The sequence below is a fragment of the Desmodus rotundus genome, chromosome 4 (assembly GCF_022682495.2).
Source record: "Desmodus rotundus isolate HL8 chromosome 4, HLdesRot8A.1, whole genome shotgun sequence".
NCBI classification, from domain to species: Eukaryota; Metazoa; Chordata; class Mammalia; order Chiroptera; family Phyllostomidae; genus Desmodus; species Desmodus rotundus.
In genome coordinates this window covers 808,368-824,338 of record NC_071390.1, presented here as the reverse complement: position 1 = coordinate 824,338, position 15,971 = coordinate 808,368, and the positions used below count along the sequence as shown (strand labels likewise).

At 62.1% G+C, this 15,971-nt stretch overlaps 1 protein-coding gene across 3 annotated transcripts in view; it reads left to right on the top strand.

The window, feature by feature from the left end:
• The window catches only part of JAKMIP3 (Janus kinase and microtubule interacting protein 3), a 50,459-nt gene that overhangs the window by 21,672 nt on the left and 12,816 nt on the right, over positions 1–15,971 (top strand). Inside the window, exons 4-16 of one of the 3 annotated variants that reach the window (XM_053923006.1) lie at positions 3,223–3,438; positions 4,767–4,886; positions 5,414–5,560; positions 6,234–6,365; positions 7,534–7,569; positions 8,354–8,413; positions 9,923–10,051; positions 11,049–11,177; positions 13,088–13,171; positions 13,392–13,454; positions 14,366–14,464; positions 15,435–15,533; positions 15,630–15,683. In XM_053923006.1, coding sequence (XP_053778981.1) covers positions 3,223–3,438; positions 4,767–4,886; positions 5,414–5,560; positions 6,234–6,365; positions 7,534–7,569; positions 8,354–8,413; positions 9,923–10,051; positions 11,049–11,177; positions 13,088–13,171; positions 13,392–13,454; positions 14,366–14,464; positions 15,435–15,533; positions 15,630–15,683 — 1,368 coding nt within the window. The remainder of the gene's footprint in view (positions 1–3,222; positions 3,439–4,766; positions 4,887–5,413; positions 5,561–6,233; positions 6,366–7,533; positions 7,570–8,353; positions 8,414–9,922; positions 10,052–11,048; positions 11,178–13,087; positions 13,172–13,391; positions 13,455–14,365; positions 14,465–15,434; positions 15,534–15,629; positions 15,684–15,971) is intronic. The other 2 variants (XM_053923008.1, XM_053923007.1) reach the window with 2 other exon arrangements.

Below are 15,971 nucleotides of genomic sequence, written 5' to 3'. Positions count from 1 at the left end.
CGGCACTCAGTCCACTGAGCCACACCAGCCGGGCTCAGTGATGGCTCTCGCTCAGCAGTGAGGCGTGTCCCTTTCCACCACAGCCACCATCATGAAGAACGAGAACAAAGTGACAAAGCTTCACTGAAGCCACCGGAAGAACAGAGACTCGAGGTGGGCCCGTGTTGGCCACGGAGAGCCTTCGAGTGGCCAGGACGGAAGACCAGGCTCAGAAGCGCATCCCTTTCAGCACTGTGGTCACCACGACCAAAGCAAAAGGCTTGTTTGCCGCATTGAAAGAAAAGGCTGGGCCCAACTGCGGCGCTGAGTTCACTGCCACTTCTGGGTGGCTGGAACCCGTCAAGGATCGCTGCTCCTTCCGCAGCCTGGCCGAGAGCAGCGAGTCGTGAGTGCCGGTGTGAAGGCAGCTGAAGAAGCTTCGGAAACTGGACACGCGGGCTGTGGGGGAGTAAAACGCCTTTCCAGAGCACATATTCAACGTGGTGAGGCCTCCGGGTTCCAGGGCCGGGCGACTCTCACCCACAAGGGGCCACGTTGAGGCCACACATCCAGGCCTTTCAGGACAGGTCAGCAGTCCTGCTTGGGGCAGTGTCACCAGCTACCGACTGAAACCCTCTGTGCCCGGGTGGCGCAGGGAGAGGCACGCCCTGGGTGGCCGTGTGCTGCAGGAGGATGCCAAGTCCTACAGGAGCCAGCTCCTCCTCCAAGACGCCCTCCCGAGCTGCTGAACCAGCAGAAGTGCAGTTTGGAGAAGTACTCTCCAGAGTTGATGGTGGTCGAACATGCTCCTGGACGTCCTCCTGGCAAACACCAGCCCTTGGATCCAGCTGATGGCCTCTCCCCGAGGAGGACCTTTGCCCAGGCCACCACTGCCACCGAGGAAGATGCTGATGCAATTCTGGATCACAGCATCAGTGGCTGCATCAGGAATGGGACGGAGCTTGACGTGATGTCCCCAAGGAACGTACGGGTGGCATCTGGAAGAAGGCATTTAAGAGGCTCATCCAGGACTTCCGAGGATTTGAAGAGGCGAGGCCGCTACAAAGATCAACAAGGCCGTGGCGGAGATGGCGAACAGCCTTCCCCAGGGATGCACCGGGGGGCGCTGGGGCTTGAGGGACGGACTAAAGCACAGCCATCATCCCGGGAACAGGGACGCAGAGCCAAAGAAGGGGCAAGAGAAAGGGAAACTGTAAGAGAGGAAAAAGGAGAGCCCCCAAGAAGATCCACAGTGAAGGCTTTGGCTGAAGCTTGTGCAGAGCTCACCAGGCTCCTTCAAAGTTGGCAAGCTCGGACCCGGCCCGAAAGGTCTTCACGGACCCAGAGGGCCGTTGGGGGCGCACAGTCTCTGCCCCGAGCACACCTGAGTTGAAGGAAGGACCCACCGCCTTGGGCGTGTTTGTCAGGGGCGGCACCTCCTCACAGCCAGAAGGGTCTCAGCCAGGCCCTCGGGCCTCGTTGGCCCAGGAGAAGTGCACGGGCTGCCCCCGCAGACCGTCCCCGGGGGGCAGGATGGGGGGGGGTAAGGGGGGAGGAGGCCGGCTCAGGACCCTCGGTAGGCCTAGGCTGATGGGTGTGTTTGCGTGTTAGTTTTTAACCAAAAAAATTAAAAATAAAAAAAACTTTCACTTTAAAAATAGAAAAATTATAGTATAATGGTATAAGGAAAAAAGCATTTTTTGTACAGCTATACAGTGTTTTAAGTGAAGCCTTATCATGGAAGAATTGAAAAGTAAGTGAAAAACATTGTAAAGTTAAAAAGTTACAATAAGCTAAAGTTGATTGATTACTAAAGAAAGAAAAGGATACTTCACAGACGGAGTGACACCTAGGGGTGCTGTGTCACACAGTCTCCAGTTGCATCCTGGCCTGTCACTCCCCGCCCATCCCCGACTCCCCGGGGCAGCCTGCCCCCCTTCCCCCACCCTGTGGGCTGCGTCCCTGCTGAGCGCCTTGCACACGGCCACCAGGTCCGTCTTTCATGCCACTGTGCTCCCTCTTTTGCGTTTGCATGTGTGTGCTAAGATGCACAGACACTGCCATTGCGTGACAGTCACCTCAGTGCTCTGTGCAGTGTCGGGCTGTGCCGGCTTGCAGCCCAGGAGCAGCAGACCGTGTGCCCCGTGTGGCCCAGGTGAGCGGGAGGCTAGGCCACCTGGCTTTGTGTCAGTGTCTCTGAATGTTTGCACAATGACGAAATTGCTGACAACACATTCTCCAGAACATGGGTGAGCGGCAGGTGGCTGTAAGGGCAGTAGTTGGTGTGGGGACATGCTGTTGGCTGAGAGATCCTGGTGGCAACGCTGCATGTGAGACTCCCGGGGCTTTAGGACGACCCCCTGGGAGGCACGGTCACTGACCCTAACGTGAGCTTCCCATCATTAAAAAATCAAACCCTGCCCTTTCCTTTGTGGGTCATCATGCAGCGACACTCAGGGCAACCCCTGAGGGAGGCCGGCTTCTGGTCCTGACCGCCCTCTTACAGCTGACTCAGTGGGCTGTGCGCACGCAGACCGGTTTCTGCTTCCTGATGAGAGGAGAGTGACGTTTCCCGAGTGCCCATGTGGCAGCGGCAACGTCAGGCCGCGGGAGGCAGCTGTGTGTTAGTCCCATTCTCTTCCCACTGGCCCGTGTCGTTTTCACTCATTGACTGTGTTGCTCCTGCATTTCTGTGCATCCCAGTAAATGGGGATTTAGCAATTACGGATTTCTTTTATTCTCTGCAGTTCACCGCTTGCCCGTAAAGTCTGAGATCTGGGCTAATTAGACATAGCATCTTTGTTCCCAAGCTGACTTCAGCAGATGGCTGATTTATTAGGCAATTGTAACCTTAAACTGCGGCAAAGCAACAAGATAGCATAGCCTTCTCTGTCGTTTGGAAACAGGGTTTAAACCGAGTCTTCTTGCAAATCTAGCACCATATGTGGTCTGCCTGTCTGAAGTGTGGGCGGGCGGTGGTGCACTTGGCTCTGCCTTGCGCTCCCCAGGCCACCTGCCTTTGGCCAGGATGCACCTATGGCTGCTGGGAAGATGGGCTGGGAGGCAGGTGGCTTTTCGCAGCTGTTAGGAGGTGGAGTGCAGGATCGCTGCCATTTAGGACGAGTGGGGAGTGCTGGCGGCGCCTGGGGGGGCCCCTCCTGATGCCTGTGCATTCTGCCTGTTGCTATGGTGACAGACCCGCACCCTGCCTGTGTGTGTGACTGTGTTCTGTTCTCCTTGTAGATGGAGGAGATAAAGTTTAAGGACAGAGCAGTCTTCGTGCTGGAGAGAGAGTTAGGGGTTCAAGCCGGGCATGCTCAGAGACTGCAGCTCCAGAAGGAGGCTCTAGATGAGCAGCTGTCCCAGGTCAAAGAGGCTGATCGGCACCCGGGCAGCCCCAGACGGGAACTTCCTTATGCAAGCGGTGCAGGAGACGCCTCAGACCACTCGGGAAGCCCTGTAAGCACCCCCCGACTCCCACTGACCACGAATGCGGGGACCTGCCACCCATGCCAGTGGCTGCGAGTCCCTGAGGGGCCAGGGAGCCCAAGCCCAGGGCCAGAGCCAGAGCCGCCACCCATAACTGCAGCCCCTCGCCAGGCCCTGGGCCCCTCGGCTTTCTGGCTCAGCCAAGAGCACAGATGGACTTCGTCCTCCCTCCTTCCCTGCTAACATAGTTGCAGCCTGGCCTCCACGAGGTCTCACCTCAGCCATGGGGCCTGCAGGTTGCTGAGGGTCCCTGGTGCTGGCTGGGGCCGCCCCTGCCCCAGGCTGGCGGCACCTGTGGCTGAGCGGCTTCCCTCGCCACACGCGGGCTCTGCCTTCTGTCGGCTAGGCCGGCTCCCTGCCCCCATCCTGGATGTGACCCCCATGCATCGATTTCCGCGTCACCCATCACCCTCCCACCTGCTTTCCATGTGACCATGACACTTCACTGCTCACCCCGGCCCACCAGCCCGGCACAGGGCGGACAGCCGCCTGGCCCCAACACCAGCCATCTCCTCATTGCTGCTCCTCATTCGGGCCTGGGGAGGCCGGGAGGTGGGGGAGGGCCCTAAACTACACAGACGCCCCATGTGGTCTGCCTGGTAGGCCCCTAGCCTCTCCTGCACCTGCTGAATGAGGAATCATCCCTCTGTCCTTCTGGACATGCGTGCGCGAGCTGAGCCAGCCATAGGACAGGGACACGTCCAGGATAGAAGGTGACATTTGATAGCCCTCCTCTGTGTGGCTGAACAGAGCGAGCACCTGCCCCGCTCCACTGCGCGGACCCCTGAGCCTCTCAAACAGGACCCGGTGGTTTCACTGGTTCTGCCTGAAGTCGCAGTGGTTCCACAGTGGCCTTTCAGATGCATAATCCTGGGACACCAGCTTTTTGGAAGTCTTAGGTCCAATGTCGTTCTCCGCACTCACAATACCAGGGACGTGACTTCCAGCCTGCGGGCAGGGTGGACCCTCCCTGAAGTGCGGCCGGCCCTGGCAGAGGCTCATCTAGGGCCGGTTCTGACGCTTTCGGGACTCACCGTGGTCAGGGAGCCTGCACGTGCATGCCCTCGCCCTCCACACTCGCATCTTCCGGTTCTGTCTGCTTCTGCGTCCTGTGCCATCTCGCAGTTTGCTAAGCAGCCGCGTTCAGCCCCTCGGAGGAGCACCCCCCAGCCCCGCTCACCGCCCGGCCCCCAGGCTCCAGCCTCCTGACGCGGACGTGCTCTGGGTCCGCAGGGGTCGGGATTTGCCGAGGGTTCTGCGTCTACGAGCAGTTATTTTGCAGTTGGCCTCTGTTTCAGGAGCAGCAGTTGGATGAGAAGGATGCTCGGCGCTTCCAACTTAAAATCGCGGAGCTCAGCGCCATCATCCGGAAGCTAGAGGACCGGAACGCCTTGCTGTCCGAGGAGAGGAACGAGCTGGTGAGCGCGGCCGGCGGGCGGGGTGGGTCCTCTGGTCCTCTGGGTCCCAGGGGCTCGGGCCGCAGGGCGGCGGTGGCCCACTTCCAGAATTCCCTGTGGAAGGGCGCGCTGGTGACCAGGGCGGGGCTTGAGTCTAGGCCTCCTGGCTGGTGCCAATAAAACTTTGTTAACGAGCACGGTGAGGGCCACATCCGGGCCCCCGGGGCTGGTGGGTGGATCCCTGCCCAGTGATTGGGTGGCGCCTCCACGTTCTTCTCATCACGTGGGGGGCGTGGCACCTCGCCCTGCCGAGGCGTGGGCACCGGTAGTTCTGGCGGCCACTGAGGTTTCTGAGTCGCTTGTCCTCCGGGCGAGGACTTCTCAAAGCGCGCTGAGGGGTCGTGGCACCGCAGACCTTTCTGGCCCCGATGGCGGCCCTTCGCGGTCGCCCCGGCTCCTTCCGCTCGGTGTGCGGACTCTGCTGGGGGACCTGCCGGTTCTCTGTCCCAACTAGGAGCACAGAGCTCGCAACCACTTTTGTCGTTCAGCTCAAGCGTCTCCGAGAAGCTGAGAGTCAGTACAAGCCACTGCTGGAGAAGAACAAACGTCTCACTCGGAAGAATGAGAGTCTGTCCCACACTTTGCGTCGTATGGAAAACAAGTTGAAATTCCTCACCCAGGAGAACATAGAAATGGTAAGGGGCCCCCGATGTGTCCGTCCGCCAGCAGAGGGCGCTCGCGCCGGCATTTCCGGAACAACCTCTTTTGCTTCTTGCCTGCAAGGTTTGACGTGATCTCTGCGCGACCTTGGAGGGCAGGGCTTCCCTGCAGGGAGTAAGCAGGGAAGACACTGGGCAGTTACAACTGCCCCCCCCCCCCCCGCCCCCTGTCCCAGGCCACCACCCAGCTCTGAGCACGTTGGATCGAGGTGGTGGGAGCCCTGGCACAGGGCGTGGACTAGGGATCCGGGCGGGGGGCTCCCCCCACAACCGCTCCACTAAGTGGAGTGGGGGATGATTAGCTGGTGTCTTGTGTGTCCCTTCTAGTCCTGAGGTCCCCAAAAGCCATGTATGAGAGGGCACAGTGTGGGGGAGGCAGACGTGCCCCCCCACTCCCCACTCTGCAGAACGTCCTGGCTTTCACACCCTGACTTTGGGAACGGTGGTGGGGCGCGACCCGGCATGGGCAGCTCACAGGGTCTCATCTAGGGGAGCATCGTTTCCCCACGGGTGGTCCTGCTGCGGGGACCAGCCAAGACGCAGCCTCGGTTTCCCCGGGCTCTGCAGCCTGGCAGGAAGACCCTGGCTCCCCCCCCACCAATGAGGACCGCCCTGTGCCACTCCGGTGACAGCCTGGCTGGTTTTTCAGAGACAAAGAGCCGGGATCATAAGGAGACCCAGCTCCTTAAACGACCTGGACCAGAGCCAGGAAGAAAGAGAAGTCGACTTCCTGAAGCTCCAGATCGTGGAGCAGCAGAACCTCATAGACGAGCTCTCCAAGGTGACCAGGGCGGGCCGGCGGGCATCACCCCGAGTCTAGGTCTGCTCCCCTCCCCGTGCTCTTCTGCCCCCAGAGGCCACACCCTGAGCCCCTGGCCCCAGGGTCTGCCACCAAGGGGCCCCCAGGAGGTGTGGTGGTTTGTCTCCCTGACCCCTCCCTGGGTGTGTCTCAGGCCCAGTGCATCCCTGCACCGTGGCCACGCTGAAGGTGGCCCTGGCTGGAACTCAGAGCTTCCTCTCCTCGTTGCTCCAGACCAGGAGTTTTGAGAGCCACCCCCCCCCCAAGTGTTTGGGTCGGGCCCCCAGGACCACAGCCAGGGGCTGGAAACAATGGCGACGTGTTCCCTCACAGTTCTGAGGCTAGAACCCCCAAACCAAGGTGCTGGCAGGGCCTGCGCCCCTTCTGATGCATGGAAGCTTCCGGTGGCCCTGGGCCACATCTTACCGTCTCTGCCTGTCTTCATGGGGCCCTCTCTCTGGCCCCAGGGCAAGTCCCCGCCCTGGTGCAGGATGGCGTCATCCCAAGACCCCTAACTTAATCCTGCCTGCAAATGCAAAGGCCCCGACACCCAGCCCAGCTTCCCGGTTGTCCCTCATCAGACCCTCCTCCAAGCTCCCTGGTCCTGGCACATTCCGCTGCTTGTTGGGACCCCAGCCGACTGCACGGCCAGGCCACTTCAGAACACACTGCCTTGGTCGTTCTGTGTCCTCTGGCAGCAGCGGAGACAGCGCCATCCCTCTCTGGGGCTGGCGTGGCACATGGCTGGAAGTGCTGTTCCGATGGCCGACGTCACCTCCCAAGTGACAGAAGATGGGACAGAGAGGTGCCCCTGCCCCCACAGGCTGTGCGTTGGGACCACCCCCACTCCCCCACACCTGAGACCGGACCTCTTGTCTCATTCAATGATGTGGCAGCAATGGTCCAGTCCCACAGTTACAAGACCTTCGGGCAGGAACGGGACAGGAAAACACCCACACAAACGCCCCCCCCTCCAGCTCTGAAAAGCCAGCTCATCCTGCTGAGGGCCGTAGTCATCAGCTGAGCACAGCAGGAAGGACGTGGGACCACCCTGGGGGGGGCGGAGCCACACAACTCTGTGGTCAGGAAGTGGCAGAAGTTGGGGGGTGGGCACACTCCGATTCTCTAGACTGCTGTCCTCTCTTCCTAGACCCTGGAAACGGCTGGCTATGTGAAGAGCGTGTTAGTAAGTACCACTTGGCCCTGTCTGTCCTTGTCCCTGCAACCTCCTGTGCCCATGGCTCCTCCCAGGCCAGACAGAAGTGGCTGGGCCAGCACCTGGGTGGATTTGGTATCTGCCCCCAGGCTCTGCCGTGGCGACTGAAGACTCCCACCCGTCAGGGGGCTACATGTCAGCCCATGACGGTACCCAGCTGTGCTCATTTCTGAGTTGCTTAAGCAGAGGTCTGGGGGCTCCCGTCCTGGGGCCCTTCCCCCGCCATGGGTGTCCCAACCAGTGTGGACCGCAGTCTGGGCCTGGCTGCTTCCGTCATTGTCACAGAAAGGCAGCCTAGCTCCCTGGAGAGAAGCAGGTCACAGGTCCCCTCACATGTTCACGGGTTCATGTCTGTGTATGTCTGAGCAGACATCTGCCCAGAGGACGCAGGGGGCTGGCCCATGTGTCCTTTCGAGGCCCCTTTCCATGCCTGCTGCTCAAATCCCCTGGCCCCTACGTGGCCCCCCCCAACCAACCACAGCCACAGGGAAGCTGGGGCACCGCTGAGTGTGGCGAGCCAGGCCACCAAAACGGGCAGGCAGTCACTCTAGCAGCCCGAGGGGTGGAGACCAGCGTCCCCACCTGCAGCCCCCTGAGCAGGCCGTGGGGCTCACTGTGCTAGGACGGCAGGGTCAGTCCGCCAGTCAAAGTCACCGCCATCCACTCACTGGTGACACGTGACATCCACCTGTGTATTTGAAGCGGACGGAGCTGCTCAATTACTCAAAATCGTCTCTTCAACTGGTTTCTGCAGGAGCGGGACAAGCTGCTGAGGTTTCGGAAGCAGAGGAAGAAGATGGCCAAGCTCCCCAAGGTGAGCGGGGGGCCGGCAGAGGGGCGCGGACACGGGGGCTGTGTTGGCTGCTGGACAGGAGCAAGCCACTCCCTCTGGGAGCGAAAACCAAACGCTGCCGCTGTTTCTTGTGCCTGTGGAGTAGCCAGAGCAGGGCCCGAAGTGGACACTCTGCTCACAGTTTTAAATCTAAGGGTCCGGCCTTACTTCTTTTAAAATACTTTTTAGAGACTTCATTTATTTTTAGACAGAGGGGAAGGGATGGGGAGAGGAAGGGAGAGACACATCAATCAGTTGGCTCTTGCCCGCGCCCCAGCTGAGGACCAAACCTGCAACCCCGGCGTGTGCCTGACCAGGAATCCAACCCTGACCTTCCATTTGTGGGGTGACACCCAACCCACCGAGCCACGCCCGTCAGGGCAGCCTCATTTCTCTTAAATTTCCAAGAGAAGATAGGAGCTCGTGACAATAATGAGGGGGAGGGGTCAGCCACAGTACTCTGGCCTCCCTGCTGCCCTGCCAGGACCCGTGGTCCTGGGGACAGCCACCTGCAGGCTGCAGCCCCTCCCTGGAAGACCTGGGACTTTCTCTGCCACTCAGTCCTCTTTGATGAACCTGTGATTTTTCTTAGAGGAGATCTGGGAGACATTTCTGAAGGACCGACTCCTGTCCTGGTTTTCGCAAAGCGTGTTTTTGTTTGGTTCTGAGCGGTCCGCGGGGTTCGTCACAGGTGCTCGTCTCGGCCTTAGAAAGGCCACAGGCGGCACGAGAGATGTCGGGTCGTCTCAGGGCGCCCAGGGACTGTCTGAGGCCTGGAGCCTGACAATACAGGCACCAGCAGCATGGGCGGGCTGGAGGAGGAGGCTGCTCGCTCTCCCCGCCTAAGCCTGCTGTCTGGGAGTCCCGGTGAGACAGGAGTGGGGCTCGCCAGGCAGGTCAGGAGCCCTCAGCGAGCAGGGCAGGCTTGGGACTGAGGACAGGGCATTGGGTGGTAAGTTGACCGCCATGCATTGGGCAGCTAGTGGGCTGTCTGTGAGCTGGAGAACACAGGGCCCCGGGGGGCGGGGGAGCCCAGGTCACGAACATCACAGAGGAGCCGGGGGCATCCCTCAGGCAGGGCACTCATGCACGCTGGGGAAGGACCAGCTTTTGCTCTTGGTTTTACTTTTATTCAAGTCTGACAAGGACGATACTTTGAAAACAACAAAAATGAATGGCTAGATAAGAGGCCCCTTGTGGGGCTGGTGCTCGCCGTGAGTCCCTCAACGTGTCATCTGCACAGTGGCATCCGAGTGCCGCTGCAGGGGACTTGCAGAGCCAGTCCCCACAGCCCTGCTTAGTCCCCACCGCGATGGCGGACCACCTTTCCGTAGACCCCGGCCCCTCCCACTCCACCCCACGCCAGCTCGCTCCCACACGGGCCGTGCGGCACCCACCTTGCCCTGAGCTTGGGGGGCTGAGATGGGGCCTGGAATTTGCTGTGGTGCGGCTCACAGCTGGGTTTGGACTAACACCGCCCTCCCTCCGAAGCCGGTTGTGGTGGAGACCTTCTTCGGGTACGATGAAGAGGCTTCCCTGGAGTCCGACGGCTCTTCCATATCCTACCAGACCGACAGGACGGACCACACCCCGTGCACCCCCGACGACGACCTGGAGGAGGTGATGGGGCAGTCAGGGCCAGGGTCGGGGTGGCTCCCCGCAGAGCTTCCTGTGGCCCCCACAGTCCACGCCTCTGCCCCGTGAGAAACATGCCCTGTTGCTGCTTCCCTGCTGGCCACCCTGCCTTCGGCACATGCCCTGTCTGCTTTGCCCCATCTAGTGCTGCCCGCAGGGGTGAAAAGGGGCTGCATGTGGGGGAGGCCCGGCCCCCAGCCCAGGGTTGTCGCCACTGCCCAGGGCATGCGCTGGGGTGTGTGTGGGTAGCAGGAGCTGTGTCTCTGATAGAAACACGGCCAGCGTGTTCCACCCCCAGCCCCTTGTTCTGGAAGGACACCGCTCTCAAATCCAGGCAGCCCTCTGAGCCTGTGCTGATGGGTCCTGCCCCTGTGGCCAAGGGACACGGAGTGGCTGGTGGCCCAAGGCCCTGACCAGACCATGGAGGCCATGGTGGGGCTACCCCCGGTGGGTCCCCGTGGCCACAGAGCTGCTGAGCCATCTCAGACACTGCAGCCACCTGCCCCCAGCAGGCTCGGGGTACAGGCTGGCGCTGGGAGGGCCGGGCTGGGTGCGGGCTCCCAGCCGGGTCGCTCTGGACATGGCGCCCTCCTGCGCAATGTCTGGCTTGTTTGCCGAGCAGCGAACCCTCCTGGGTCCAGCGGGGCCTCAGAAGCAGCAGTAGCGGCAGCCACCTACCCCCTATAGGGCAGCAGGTGTCCCTGCAGCCAGAAGGAGGCCTCGGGGGTCCCTGTGCGGGAGGGGCCTGGAGTTTGGGCCAGGTGAGAGGAATTTGGCCATTTGGCTGGACAGCCCCAGCCCTGCTCTCCTCCCTGCCTCTGTGGGCAGGGCGGAGCCTCCGTGAGCCTGCTCCGGAGGGAGGGGTCCGGCCAGAGCCGGGCCCTTGGCCTTGGCCACCCACCCCAGGGGCTCGGATGCTGCTCGCCGCTCGCCGGCCCCGGGCAAAGGCAGGGGCGAACGCTGGCTCTGTGCGTCCCTGCAGGGCACGGCCAAGGAGGAGACGGAGCTGCGGTTCCGGCAGCTGACCATGGAGTACCAGGCCCTGCAGCGTGCGTACGCCCTGCTGCAGGAGCAGGTCGGAGGGACACTGGACGCCGAGCGAGAAGTTAAGGTCTAACTGACTTCCACTCCGCTGGGCCCCCACCGGCACGTGACCCCCAATAGTTAGTGTGGCCCAGTGATGCCCACGCGGCGACTGAGAGCTGGTGGTGGGGTAGCCGTCGGCTGGGCTGGGCCTGGGTGGAACCTGCCGGATCAGGCGTGCCAGTGAGCCTCCAGAGAGCGCATCGTCTGGCTCTGGGCCGCCGTGGAGGCCGCAGGGCCTGCAGCACCTTGAAGGTGAAATCACCTTTGCTGCAGACAGGGTAGCTACAAGGGGGCGCGGGGCCAGCGTTCGAGCTCAGGTTGTGCCACTTGCTGAGATTGGTCATTCATCCAACACTGCTGAGCTCAGAAGCTGGGCAGCCCTGCCCAGGGCAGGTGGGCGTCCCACGCCTGCCCCACCTCCTGAATGAACGGGGTGGGGGTGCCCACAGCTGTGTCCCTCCTGGGAAAGGTAGGAATGCAGGGCTGACTGGCACCCCCTCCTGGCTGCCAGGGGCCCTCACGGGCCCCACCTGAAGTCCTCTCCCACCCACCTGACTGTCCTGGGGCTGCCTGGGCTCTGATGGGGGCAGCTGCAGGAACAGGGGGGGCCGGGGCAGGGGGACAGGCTGTGTCCCTGTCCCCTTGGAGGGAAGGGCTCTCCTTAGCCTGCAGCTGAGGTGGGGGGATGCGGCTCTGCTTCCCCAGCCCCATTGCAGGGGGAGAGGCCTTCGGCCCATGATTCTGGGCCTCAAGGTGGCTGAGCTGGGTGGGACTGGACCCTCCGGGGACCAGGGGACAGTGGTGGTGGAGCCCCCTCTGGAGCTACCTCGGGAGAGACAGGCCTCGCTCCTCCCCCCGTGGCTGACCTGCGGCTTAGCTGGGTTTCCTCCTCTGGCTTTCCTGACATTTGAGGGGGGTACCTGTCGTGGGATCCGACAAAGCAGGCCTCCCCCCTGTGCCCCTGACCAGGAGGGGCTTCTCCTCTTCTGGCCTGAAAGGGAGAGGTGACCACAGAAAGAATACTTTTTTATCACAAGGAACTTTTGAGTGTTCCCTCCCAGACTACGTGGACCTAGTCTTGTCCCAGCGGCACCGATCAGGGACGCCTGGCAGTGGGGGCGGGCTCGGGGACGGCCCTTGTGGGAATGGCTCCACCGTGGGAGCTGCACCCCTCCTCCCCTTCCAACCTGAAAATACTGGGCGGGGACTAATCTCCGCCCCAGGGTTGTCCCCAAACGCTTCACCTTTCCTGCCGCCCTTAGGGAGAGATGAGGCGGGAGAGTGCTGGGGGACGTGGTATCGGACACCCCCTGAGTTGGGGGACCCCAGGCCCTGTGCCCCACTGGTCCCAAACACTCTCATCCATCTGCCCTGGAAGCTGTTTCTGGGGTGGGGGTAGGGGCAGGAGCATCCATCAGGATAAAGTGCCCTGTGGTTTAGACCCCAGAGGGAACTAACTCACAGGAGATGGCTGGGACCCTGGAAGCCCAGGAGGCATGTAGGAGGCTGGTTTTCCAAACAAGGGACAGGCTCAGCAAAGGGGGGAGCCCAGGGCAGGCGGAGGGCGCCAGGGCAGAAGGAAGGGCACTGTTGGGCCAGCTGCTTTGTGAGCCCATCCTCGTGGGGCTGTCCCTGTCACAGCGGCTGGAACGAGTCCCAGCCGGCACCCAGCAGGCCCAGGTCCTATTGGCTGTTTCACCCCAGCAGCCCCTCCGGACAAATCACAGGACCTCCCATCATCGAGTGGGGTCATGTGCTTCTGATCAGCCCTGGGGTCTGTCCTTCCCACAGAGCATCCTTGTAAAGCCACCAACAGCCCCTTCTCCGAAGACGCACTGTTCTCCGTCGTAGAGTCTCCTCAGACGCAGAGTCCCCGTCATAGGGGTGCATCCTGGCTCTTAGGGAAAATTTGATGTCTCCCCCTCCCGCCCACAGACCCGCGAGCAGCTCCAAGCTGATGTGCAGAGGGCGCAGGCACGGATCGAGGACCTGGAGAGGGCGCTGGCAGAGCAGGGCCAGGTGGGCGTGTCCCCAGAGGGCATGTGTGGGATCCCGACCAGGGTGGGGCGCCCCCCACACATACTCTCTGCCCAGGAGGTGTAGGAAAAGGGGTGGTTCAGAACCTGGGTGTTGAGTCCTTCTGTCCAACCCTCTGTCCTGCAAGACTGTGATTTGAGTGTGGGATTTATGATTTGACCCTGCGGTGTACTGAGCCCTCCATCTCCACTCCGTCCTCAAGGACATGAAGTGGATCGAAGAGAAGCAAGCCCTGTATCGGAGGAACCAAGAGCTCGTCGAAAAGGTGCGCCCAGCCCATCCGAGAGTCTGGCAGCTCCCCAGGGAAAGCGCCGTTGCCCTGAGCTCATGGAGGCGTGTGGGTCCCTCCAGCCCCACTCACGGGCCTTCTGTGCTGCCTACTCCTTTGGGTTGCCCTTCCATCCCCCAACCTCCTGGGGCGGCTGGGGCGGGGGCACCCGGCCGGGTGGAGCCCAGAGTCTATAGCAGCTTCCCGGTCTGTGTTCGGCCCGGCGGACCTTGCTGTGGTCAGTGACGGTTAGAAAGGCTCCAAGCTTGGGCTCGGCTGGAGGAGGGGCTCATGGCACAGGGGGCCGGGGGCCGTGTGTCGGTGAGATGCTTCTGCATCCATCAGACCCGTCCCTGGTACTCAGGACAGCCCCTCAGCCCCTCAGGTTCAGTCAGGGGTGTGGGCCATGCACCTTCCCACAGTGGGCGCCACCCGGTTTGTTTTCCTGTCCTTGCGAGGCCACCGAGGACGAACCAGAGGCTGCGTTGTGAGCACCCTTTGGGAGGTGTGGCCTCAGGGCAGGTCTGCTCATTGCACCTGCTGTGCAAACTGTCCCTTAATCACAGTGGGTTCTGGAGGGCGGCCTGGCAGCCAGAGCACATGACCCCACTGGACCGCGTCCCTCCAGCCCTGGACCAGCCTGGGGCCCGGGAGTGCGGCCCTGGCTGGGGTGAGGCAGGGGTCACAGGCATGCCTTACCTCCTCTGTCCTGGGTGGACCCCTCTCTTCTGGCCCATGCACCTGGCCCTGAAGCCCCCCACCCAAATTGGCCAAGGGGCAGGGCTTAGCCAGGCTCAGTAGGGTGGACCCGCCTGGGCCAGGGACCCCAGCAGATGTCTGTTCCCACAGACAACCGGGGAGTTGATCTCACACGACCTCCAGTGTCTCCTCCATCTTTTATTTTACAGATTAGACAGATGGAGACGCAACAGGCTCGGTTAGAACACGAGGTCCAGGATGCGAAAGACCAGAACGAGCTGCTGGAGTTCCGGATCCTGGAGCTGGAAGTGCGTGCGGGCGGGGCGGGGTGGGGTGGAGGTGCTGAGTGTGGTGGCCCCCAGAGCTGGCCTTCACTCGGCCTTGCTGATGCGCAGCCCCAGAAGGCCTGGCGGGAGGGGTGCCGTGCGGGGACCGGACGCAGTGGTCTGGCCCTCACCCTCCGCAGGGACCTCGGCTTCTGTCAGGGGAGGGGGTCAAGGCTGCCCTCGAGGCTGCGCTCACCGGCCACCAGCCGCTCCTGTCTGTGAGGGTGGCCGGGCACGTGGGCCACCTCCGAGGAGGGGAGGCAGTGACCCAGGCTGGTGTCTGCCCTGCTGGCCACCCACACAAGGCTCACGGCCTCACTTTGGGTCCTGGCCGCCTTCAGGACACCTGGTGACCAGGAGGTCATGACCCCACCGGCAGGACGACCCCCCTCTTGTATGACGCTGCCGCCTGTCTTCGCTGTTTCTCTGAGCCCATTCCCACCATCTTGTTTTCTGGCACCCCTGAGGTCAGGGCCTGGGTCCCCTCTTGCCCACCGAGGAAGTGGGTTGAGTCCAGATGGAGTTGCCCCTCAGGGTCGCCCCGTCCACCTCCCTGGGGTGGCTGGTAGGCTGTGCTACTGCCCCCTATGTGTGATCGTCCAGGGATCCTGCTGTGTGTCCTAGATGATGTGGCTGCACCTGCCACTGCCCTGGGGTCTTGCTCTGGTCAGGCCCATGGGGGACCTTGGGTCCATGGTGGATGAGCCAGAGTCCTGAGGCCCATTGGGTCCAGGAGCCCTGTCCCTGGGGGCATGTGTACAGGGGCTGTCTTCTCAGGCAAGTCCCGCGAGTGTTCAGCCAGCACAATGGCCGGAGCCTCGTTTACACAGAGGCCGTGTTGACTGCCTTTGGTGGCCCCTGTGATGTCCCTGTGTTCCCTGGGCAGCCCCCAGCCCAGCCCCCATGGAGGGGGGAGACAGGAGGGCCCGGGCCAGCCTTGCTCTCTGTCTAGGAGAGAGAGAGGAAGTCACCTGCCATCAACTTCCACCACACCCCCTTCGTGGACGGCAAGAGCCCCCTGCAAGCGTACTGCGAGGCAGAAGGCGTGACGGTAACCCCTGCCCCAGCGGTGCCCTGCCTGTGCCCCCTCCCGCCCCCAGCTGGCTGGCGCTCACCTCCCATCTGTCCCTCGTGTCTTTGCCTCCAGGACATCCTGGTCACAGAGCTGATGAAGAAGCTGGACATCTTGGGGGACAACGCCGTAAGTGTATGTTGCTCTCCTGACTTGTGCATGCCTCCTCACGCCGACCACCCCGAGGCCCCAGCCCCTCCGTGCTCTGGGGCCCCTGTGAGTCCCACGGTGGCCCTGCCACTGGCTGCCCTGCCCAGCCACCCCCTCCCTGTGGCCAGAGCTACTAGAGATGCCCCCACATTTGGGAGAAATTCCGTTCTTTCTCATGTTGCACCTTTGCCCGTGTGGGTGGCGACCAGCACCTAGAAGTATGGGGGTTCGGGGCCTCTGCTCGGCTAGGATGGGGGCCCATACCCA